The sequence below is a fragment of the Borostomias antarcticus genome, assembly GCF_949987555.1.
Source record: "Borostomias antarcticus genome assembly, chromosome: 4".
NCBI classification, from domain to species: domain Eukaryota; kingdom Metazoa; phylum Chordata; class Actinopteri; order Stomiiformes; family Stomiidae; genus Borostomias; species Borostomias antarcticus.
The window spans coordinates 9,772,611-9,782,610 of NC_140237.1; the positions used below are offsets into that span (position 1 = coordinate 9,772,611).

General features: G+C 51.4%; 2 protein-coding genes across 3 annotated transcripts in view; both read left to right on the plus strand.

The window, feature by feature from the left end:
- The window catches only part of fam189a1 (family with sequence similarity 189 member A1), a gene marked incomplete at both ends in the record, with an annotated part of 80,109 nt that extends 77,980 nt beyond the window's left edge, over window positions 1-2,129 (plus strand). Inside the window, 3 exons of the mRNA XM_084437296.1 lie at window positions 188-253; window positions 733-1,091; window positions 1,920-2,129. Coding sequence (XP_084293422.1) covers window positions 188-253; window positions 733-1,091; window positions 1,920-2,129 — 635 coding nt within the window. The remainder of the gene's footprint in view (window positions 1-187; window positions 254-732; window positions 1,092-1,919) is intronic.
- A 2,764-nt stretch (window positions 2,130-4,893) lies between these two features.
- The window catches only part of golm2 (golgi membrane protein 2), a 14,662-nt gene continuing 9,555 nt past the window's right edge, over window positions 4,894-10,000 (plus strand). For both annotated transcript variants that reach the window (XM_084436586.1, XM_084436587.1), the window contains exons 1-5: window positions 4,894-4,981; window positions 5,780-6,380; window positions 9,461-9,515; window positions 9,605-9,707; window positions 9,858-9,948. In XM_084436586.1, the coding sequence (XP_084292712.1) occupies window positions 6,054-6,380; window positions 9,461-9,515; window positions 9,605-9,707; window positions 9,858-9,948 (576 nt within the window). In that variant the 5' untranslated portion in view covers window positions 4,894-4,981; window positions 5,780-6,053. The remainder of the gene's footprint in view (window positions 4,982-5,779; window positions 6,381-9,460; window positions 9,516-9,604; window positions 9,708-9,857; window positions 9,949-10,000) is intronic.

Here is a 10,000-nt window from a genome sequence, read left to right on the forward strand (position 1 = left end):
ATGTCCTGGCACTGGGAATAGCTTGAGAACAGGAAAAACTGGACCACAGTCAGCAGAAAATAGGGGCTGGCATGGTACATTGTGATGAGGTGAAACATCCCTCACCGGAGTCATTCCTACTGTCTGAATCACTAAGAATTCTTAGTTCCTTGTTCACAGTCTAGTTGATCTCTGTCTCCCCCTGCAGGTGACACCTGTGTTATTGCGCCTCACTCTTTTGCTGAGGACTCCCCTCAGTCATCGCCAGAGCAAGGTAACCTCCACCATTCACAGACCACCAGTAATCACAGACCACCAGTAATCACAGACCACCAATAATCACAGACCACCACTAATCACAGACCACCAATAACCACAGACCACCAGTAATCACAGACCACCACTAACTGCAGACCAGGACTATTCACAGACTACCAGTAATCACAGACCACCGATAATCACAGACCCCCACTAATGACAGACTACCTAGCCACAGACAACTCTGATAATGTATGTACATTTACATTTTAGCCTTTTAGCTGACACTTTTATCCAAAGAGACATTTTGTCAGGGTAAGAGAACTGACTGTACATCCCAGTCTCTGTCGATGAGACCTCGTGCCACCAGCAGTCACAGTGCTAGCATCCATTTCTTTCATTTTTTACATTTCACACTCCTGTGTGTGTGTGTGTGTGTGTGTGTGTGTGTGTGTGTGTGTGTGTGTGTGTGTGTGTGTGTGTGTGTGTCCTCAGTGTGTAGCAAGCAGACCGAGGTGGCAGCATCATCTCTCCAGGACCCGATCAAAGCCAGTGGGCGTGGAGCCAGGAAACAGAGGGAGCAGAAGGAGGGGAAGAAAGTAGACCTCCGCCTCAAACCCTGGACCCTCCACTCCTCCTCTTCCTCCTCCTCAGCCCCCAGCCAGAGACCCCGCTCGCTGGCCGACCTGAAGACCTACAAGGACACCAAGATCCTGGTTGCCAGGTTCCTGGAGCACTCCAGCTGCAGCCTGCCCCCTGAGGTCCAGCAGGTGGTCAACAGCATCAAGCAGGTCATCAGGTCCGACGAGAGACACATGGAGGAGGCTATCTTCAGCGCCAACGTCATTGACCAGGCAAGTGAACGGGAGGCGATGAAGATGATGGAGATGATGATGATGTGTAAAAATGCAGAGGTTCTGTGATCTCAGTGATCCTAGTTGTGATGTTCTGTGTCTGGCGCCCCCTAGCGGTGATTTTAACGCTAGTTTTGCAGTTTACAGATCCAATTTGCAAGAATGAGAGGGAATTAAACTCTGGTCTGTGGAGTGAAACAGACGATGGAAGGCTAATTTCTCATGTCATGTAGCTTCTATGCCATGTTAGCCTTTCACTGTCTATTTCTCATGTCCGACATTCTGGTTAGCTTGTGTGCTAGCCTTTCACTTTATTTATTCACGTTTGCTACTTTGAATTATGACTGTAGGCTACTCTAAGATGTTTCAAGTACATGAATCGGATTTGAGGATGTAGGCTGATTGGTGGTCATTTTCAGTCATTATCTATGATGTTTGAACACTCTGCAACTAACTACCAATGCACAGAGTTCCACTTAAGCTGAAACCTGTTAGCTACTAACTATGGTTTGTTTTGTTTTTTTCTCTTTTTTCTCTTTCCAGTTTTACCCTTTCTGTCAATAAAATAATGGATTTTTATAATCACGCCTCATTGATTTTGAAGCTGTTTAGCTGCCTGTCAAAGCATACTTTGATGTGTCGGAGTGTGAGAAGGATAACACTAGCATATATATATATATGGTGAATTCTGATATTTTCTCTATTCTAATTTGTGGTGTTTGTGTGTGTGTGTGTGTGTGTGTGTGTGTGTGTGTGTGTATGTGTGTGTGTGTGTGTGTATGTGCATGCATGAGTGTGTGTGTGTGTGTGTGTGTGCTCCTCCCCTAGGTGATGACCCAGTCCCAGCGCATCATGGGCAGCCCCAGGAAGAGAGACCAGGAGGATCTGCACCTGCGGAGCTGTGGCGCCCTCAGCTCCTCCCCCTCCGCCCTGCGCCGCCCCCCTCAGACAATACGCCCCCCCCTGGATCCCCCCGGCACCCAGGACCCCCCCTCTGAACACTCCCACAGCCTCCTGTGCAGGGAGACCATCCTCTGACCCCCTCGCCCACCTGGACTGTGACTCTGGGGGGGGGCTGGGGGTGTTCCCATGCTGGGCAGCCCACAGCTGTGTCGGTGATTCCTGTTATCCTAATACGGTGAATTCTTATCCAGGCGTTGGGAGATCACATCTGATAACAGCGTAGTCGATGTACCTGGAACACCCCCCACACACACACACACACTCTCTCTCTCTCTCTCTCTCTCTCTTTCTCTCCAGCACATAGTGCCCTGTGAAACCGTGCCAACAATGACATCAGCAGAAACAGCAGCATCCTCTGCCGCAGCCTCTCATATCACACATCTGGAGCTGCTGCAGCCTCTCATATCACACATCTGGAGCTGCTGCAGCCTCTCACATCACACATCTGGAGCTGCTACAGCCTCTCATATCACACATCTGGAGCTGCTGCAGCCTCTCATATCACACATCTGGAGCTGCTGCAGCCTCTCATATCACACATCTGGACCTGCTGCTGCAGCCTCTCATATCACACATCTGGAGCTGCTGCAGCCTCTCATATCACACATCTGGACCTGCTGCAGCCTCTCATATCACACATCTGGAGCTGCTGCAGCCTCTCATATCACACATCTGGAGCTGCTGCAGCCTCTCATATCACACATCTGGAGCTGCAGCAGCCTCTCATATCACACATCTGGAGCTGCTGCAGCCTCTCACATCACACATCTGGAGCTGCAGCAGCCTCTCATATCGCACATCTGGAGCTGCTGCAGCCTCTCATATCACACATCTGGAGCTGCAGCAGCCTCTCATATCACACATCTGGACCTGCTGCAGCCTCTCATATCACACATCTGGAGCTGCTGCAGCCTCTCATATCACACATCTGGAGCTGCTGCAGCCTCTCATATCGCACATCTGGAGCTGCTGCAGCCTCTCGTATCACACATCTGGAGCTGCTGCAGCCTCTCATATCACACATCTGGACCTGCTGCAGCCTCTCATATCACACAGCAAAATGTCCTCTCCCTCAGGGGGGCTTCAGTACAACTCTTCATCTCCAACACCGGTGAGGGAACCAGGCGGAGGGGGCGGTCAGGCAGCCAGGAGGAGGTGTGTCTGGAGTTGACAGGGACAGACTTAACAGAACTGTGCTTTGCATTAAACTGTGAATTGGACTGACTGGGGACACCACGGCTTCGGGTTTGGGTGGTTATTTTGTGATGTTGGTCAGAGAACAAACATGGATTATTTAACTTACCTCAGTGTGTTACTATTCTTATCAGTGTTATAATAAAATATGAGTTTCTATCGTGTGGTTTATTTCCTTTATTCAATCTGTCATACATACATCGTACAGTCGTGTTTATTCATAGGAACGGATACTGTATAGTGTGCCAGTCGGCATGGTGATGTTAGACAGCAGATTTACATTTTACCACCTTCCTAAGGGGTACAGCTCAGATCTGTCTCAAATATCCATATTGTCAGACAGCCAGGCAATATGACTATGGATGAGCCCATCAGTCAAGCGGTATGTGAAACTGAAATTATATATGTATGGCCTTCTGTGAACACTCTAGACCCTGTTGCAGTATTCATGAATATAGTGATAGGCATTAGGCCCATTATGTTTTATTCAACGTCGTATATCCTAGCGCAAGCCTAGTGCATTCTCCGATTACAGCAGAAGTAGTGTCGTAACTCTCTCTCTCTCTCTCTCTCTCTCAACGGTTCTGGTTTTGTTGTAGAGGTAGCGCTAACCGAATGCTCTCATACCGGCGATAAGAGGCCCCTCATCATTGTACAGTAACCGTCTCTTCTTCCCTCGTCTCTCTCTCTCTTCTTCCCTCGTCTCTCTCTCTCTTCTTCCCTCGTCTCTCTCTCTTCTTCCCTCGTCTGTCTCTCTCTTCTTCCCTCGTCTCTCTCTCTCTCTTCTTCCCTCGTCTCTCTCTCTTCTTCCCTCGTCTCTCTCTCTCTTCTTCCCTCGCCTCTCTCTCTTCTTCCCTCGTCTCTCTCTCTCTTCTTCCCTCGTCTCTCTCTCGTCTTCCCTCGTCTCTCTCTCTCTTCTTCCCTCGTCTCTCTCTTCTTCCCTCGTCTCTCTCTCTTCCACCCTCGTCTCTCTCTCTCTTCTTCCCTCGTCTCTCTCTCTCTTCTTCCCTCGTCTCTCTGTCTCTTCTTCCCTCGTCTCTCTCTCTCTCTTCTTCCCTCGTCTCTCTCTCTCTTTTCTTCCCTTGTCTCTGTCTCTTCTTCCCTCGTCTCTGTCTCTCCTTCCCTTGTCCCTCTACTCCACTCTGCCACATTTATCTCTCCCAATCTTCTCCCCTCCATCCCTGTCTGTCCTCCTCTCTCTCTCTCTCTCTCTGTCCTGTCCTCTCTTCCCCTCTGTCCTGTCCTCTCTCCTCCTCTTTCCCCCTCCACCCCTCTGTCTATCCTGCCCCCCCCCCCCCCCCCCCCCCCCCTTTCGCTCTCTCTCTGTCCTCCTCTCCCCCTCCACCCTCTCTCTCTCTCTCTCTCTAACGGTTCTGGTTTTGTTGTAGAGGTAGCGCTAACCGAATGCTCTCATACCGGCGATAAGAGGCTCCTCATCATTGTACAGTAACCGAGTTCAAATTCGCCCCTCCTGACTGTGGGTCCGCCTGGCTGCGCCTGTATTTCAAAAGGAAGGTCCCTAAAATCTACCTTCCCACTCGACCAATAGAATCTGTCCCCTAGATTGGAGCTTTGTCGTGATTGGGTAATCCTACTATCACTCAAGAATCCTGCATACATTCTCTGTGTCTGTTTCCAGTGGATGTTTTGACAGTTGGAAGACTAGAATATTCTCACTTTGTGGCATTTTAAAAAACTAGAAACCTATCCATATGTCCGTGCTATTGTACCAGGTAATTTAGTTTGCAACAGCGATATCGTCGCTACATTGTGTGTCTAGCTCCCGCTAGCGTTGTTAGCACAACCGTGTCCTCGCTTTGCTTCAGTCTGAATCTGTCTCAGTAATGTTAGGCTACTAGCATGGTTATGTTCACTGGCTTTGAGGAGACACACAACAACACATGATTTGTCTCAGTAAAGGACAGACGGACGGTCAAAGCCTAGGCTAGGCTAGCTACGTCGTTAGGGGTGAAACAGATCGTACCCCAAATAATTTGTCTTGCAAGCTAATAGCTTAACGTTATCTATCTTGTGGATATCGTTAACCAGCCCAACAGGATGGAGATCAAGATGCTCATCCTCCGGACTGAGGAGATATCGGATGCTAGCGTAGCTACCAGTTGCTAGCCTAGCTAACGTTAGCCACCATCAATTAACTGCACGTCTTGAGGGCGGTTGCTTACGTTAGCTAGCTAGCTTGTTCTAGCCAGTCGGTTAATACCAGCTTTGCCAGGTTTGCGCTATTCATGATGGATAACGTTAGTTTACACTATTTGTAACGTAAGTAAAGCTGCAGGCCAACCTGCTATTTGCTAGCTAGGTTGTTTACCCGCTCATTCAGACTGAACAAGCAGCCAACGCACATCATAATCAACATCCTAGCTAGCTAAGTTATCAAATCACTCTTGATAGTCTCGGCTTCAGCCATAACGAAGCATTTTGGTCCATGTATCTCGCATGCATGTGTAACCCGCTGTCTCTCTAGCAGACAGAGCTAGCTGAGTGACTGTCCACGTTTGCTGTGTGTTCAGCCAGGCCACGTCGCTGCGGACGCACTGACAGGCGCATTGGATGAATGCAAACCAGAGAGGACAGCTGTACGGAAGAGGGAGGACGTCCCTGAGCAGCTCACACTCGTCTTGAAGGACAGGCTCGGGAGGAGAATGCTCAACTAATAGCTGGTGAAATTCAGAACTGAATTTGCCGCATTAACACGGCATGTCATCTGAATTCACCATCCGAATTGCTCGTATCGTTCCCAGTATACTAAACCTAGCATAGCTTCCGATTACCACGCAGACAGACATGGTTGGTTTTGGCGCAAACCGACGGGGAGGACGTCTCCCGTCTTTCATTCTCATCGCGTTGATGGTGATCATCGCCATTCTCTCGTTCAACTACTGGACGGTGTCCACCGCGCACGGCCGGCTGCAGGACGAGCTGGCCGAGGCGCAGACGCAGGTGAAGCGCACGGACGCGGCGCGCAGCCGCCTGGAGAAGCGCAACTCCGAGCTGATGGTGCAGGTGGACACGCATCGGAAACAGATCGATAAGAAGGAGGTGGACAACGGCATGCTGGAGGGCAAGCTGCAGGCCAGGGAGGGGCTCGTCAAGAAGTGTACCGATGAAAAGGTAAGAGGGTAGTGTGTGTGTGTGTGTGTGTGTGTGTGCGTGCGTGCGTGCGTGCGTGCGTGTGTGTGTGTGTATGTGCATGCATGAGTGTGTGTGTGTGTGTGTGTGTGTGTGTGTGTGTGTGTGGCTGTGGCTAGATGGGATACTATGGCTGTGTAGGAGGCTAGTTCCCGTAAGTGCAGAGGCCGATCACACCCTAACCCTTAACCCAACCCTGTACCTAAGCCTAACTTTAACCCTAAACCTAACCTTGACCCTAAATGGCCTCTGCGTTTATGGGAACTAGCCTTTACTGTCCTTCTACACAGGCCTAGCCTTATCCCTTCTAGCCACTACTGGTAGTAGTAGCTAGGAGAGGAGTCATTACATTAGTCATTTATTTGTTAAATGCAATTATTGTTAGTCGCTTTGGATAAAAGCGTCTGCTAAATGACTGTAATGTAATGTAATGTAATTTAGCTAGCTTTGCTTTTATCCAAAGCGACTTACAATAAGTGGATTCAACGTAAGTAGTCAAGTCCATTCTGAGATCAGCCATCCATTCATCCCTCTGTCCCTCTGTCAGGTGTGTGACTGAGCAGCATGGGGAAGATGCAAGATAAACTGATCCATCCTATCCTATATTATATAGCATCTAGCCCACAAAATATACACATTAGCAAGCAGAGAATTGCATACTACAGGCTATATGCCAACTTGGGTGTGTAGACTCAGGCTAACAGTTTGAGTAACAGTTGGTGCAGGGGAGTAAAGGTTGACTAATGGTCCAGGTGTGTAGAATACAAACACTGTCATCCACAAGCAGCAGGCTGATGTGCTGTAACTGTATCAGCTGGGGATAAGGTACCAGACAGGGGCAGGTGGGCGCTCGCTGTTGCCTACTCGGCTCTCGGGCTGTTCAACACGTCCCTGAATGGGAGGGGTCAGCCGTGGTCAGGACAGGAGCACGGAGAGCAGAACCACCTCCTCCTCCTCCTGCCACAGTTTCTCGTGTCCCTGGAAGGGGGTTGTGTGCTGCCGGGGCCCCCTGGCTAACACAATCACCACAATGCAAACACACACAGACCCCCCCCCCCCACCCCCGAGTCCATTGTGTCTAAGATGTGCATCAGATTGTTCTTCTGTGGAGGAGCCAGCTGAGGAGGCGTGTCCTTACCATCATCTCATTTGCATCCAATCCCGCCCCTCCCGGATGTTTACTCCGGCTTGCCTGTTCCTACGGGACACGTGGTCCAATCACAGCTGAGCTCCTATCACGGGTGTGTCCCGTAGCTATGTTGACGGGACGGTGTGCAGCCACCGTCATTGTGGTTAAAACAGGCCGCTCATTCACTGGGTTTTTTAAACCTTTGTTCCCTTCCGTTAATTTCCGAGCCCCGTTTCCTCGTTGGCGGCATCTCGTTCAGGGCCAGGTTTCCCAAAAGCTTCTTTCCTTAAGAGGCTCTTTAGCCCATTCAGTTGACCAATCAGAGAGCTTGCCCAGACCAGTTGACCAATCAGAACGCTCTAAATGAATGGCCCAAGAGCCTCTTAACGAAAGAAGCTTTTGGGAAACGCAGCCCAGGTGTGTCAGTGTTTCCCAGGTGTGCTGGTGGTTCAGCTGTGTCTTGGGAGTGTTCCTCCGGTCATACACCTCCTGTGTCAACAGGGTGTGTCTGAAGGCAAACAGACGCGGTCCCTCGCTCTGTCAACAGCCACGCGGAGCCCCTGGGTCCTGCCCCACCAGCACAGCCGGTTCCACGGAGCAGGACACGAGAACCAGCCAGCCTCTCTAGATCCCTGTCTGTCAACTCTGACTCTCTCTGCTCTGACTCGGCTGCGCGTCTCTCCGCTCTGACTCGGCCGCGCGTCTCTCCGCTCTGACTCGGCCGCGCGCCTCTCCGCTCTGACTCGGTCGCGCATCTCTGCTCTGACTCGGCCGCGCGTCTCCGCTCTGACTCGGCCGCGCGTCTTTCCGCTCTGACTCGGCCGCGCGTCTCTCCGCTATGACTCGGCCGCGCGTCTTTCCGCTCTGACTCGGCCGCGCGTCTCTCCGCTATGACTCGGCCGCGCGTCTTTCCGCTCTGACTCGGCCGCGCATCTCTCTGCTCTGACTCGGCCGCGCGTCTCTCTGCTCTGACTCGGCTGCGCGTCTCTCTGCCTGTCTTCCTCTGTCTCAGCTCCGGGAAGGTGACGGCAGGGCGACGCAAAATGGATGACTGACAGTAGTGATGTCGTGTTATTACTGTCTCTATCTCTCTCTTTCTCTCCCTACTGTACCTCTACCTCTCCATCTAGTTCTCTTCTTTTCTCTGCCTCTCCCTCTGCCCTCCCTCCCTCTCTCTCTCGCTCGGGACTGGCTCTGTCCGTCTGTCTGAGGCGTGGCTCTATAGCTGCCTGTCTGTCTTTCTGAGGCGTGTGTAGCTGTGTGTCCGTCTGAGGCATGTCTGTCCATAGCTGCCTGCCTGGTGCCTGCCTGCCTCACCCAGGCTTCATTATGAGACACCGGCCCAAGCCAACACAGCTGTGGCCCATTAGTCCCTGAGGACTCCCACACACACACACACACACACACCACCACCCCACCTCACCTCTCATCCCCAGCGTATCACATCAAGGGCTCAGCCTGCATATGCTCCCTTGGTCTGTCCGTCTGTCTGTCTGTCTGTCTGTCTGTCTGTCTGTCTGTCTGTCTGTCTGTCTGTCTGTGTCAGTCAGTCTCAGTCTGTCTGTCTGTCTGTCTGTCTGTGTGTCTGTCTGTCTGTCTGTCTGTCTGTCTGTCTGTCTGTCTGTCTGTCTGTCTGTGTCAGTCAGTCTCAGTCTGTCTGTCTGTCTGTCTGTCTGTGTGTCTGTCTGTCTGTCAGACTGTCTGTCTGTCAGACTGTCTGTCTGTCTGTGAGCAGCTGAGAGACACACACGGCCTGGTCAGGCCTGTTCTACTCCAGTTCCACCAGTTCAACTTCTCTGAGACGAGTAATTCTTAGTTCAATTCCGTACGGAGGACGAGCACCATCTTACCGAGGTGTGGAATTTCTCCTCCCCTCACTCTTCTCTCCCCTCTCTCCCCTCTCTCCCTCTCCCCTCTCTCCCCCTGTCCTTAGATGAAGCTCCAGGGTGACGTCTCGGCTCAGATGACCGAAAACACGAGGCTGAAAGGTAAGAGCAGTACCACAGCCTGGCCAGCAGAGGGCACCGCCACTCATAGAGGCCCATGGCTAACGGCGTCTGTGTGGTGTGGTATACAGAGCAGCTCAAGGAGCTGAAGCAGGAGTTCATGAAGCAGGAGGAGCAGATAAGGGAGGTGAAGAAGAACAGCACCACCCTGGAGAGGCGGCTGGAGTACGAGAGGTAGCGCAAATCAAACGCACCCCTCTTGACCGTCCTACCCAGAGGGAGTTCTCTCAGTCCTTACCTTGATCAGGCTGGATCACAACCACGACCTGCCTAATGTGTGTGTGCGAACGTGTGTGTGTGTGTGTGTGTGTGTGTGTGTTGCAGTCTGCAGTGCGGGCGACAAATCACACAGCTGAAGGCCGAATACGAAGAGACGAAGAAGAGTCTTGAGGAGGAAGCATCAAAGCTGAGACAGGTGAGGGATGATGGTGAGGATGATGATGGCCATAGTAAAGATGATGACGCTT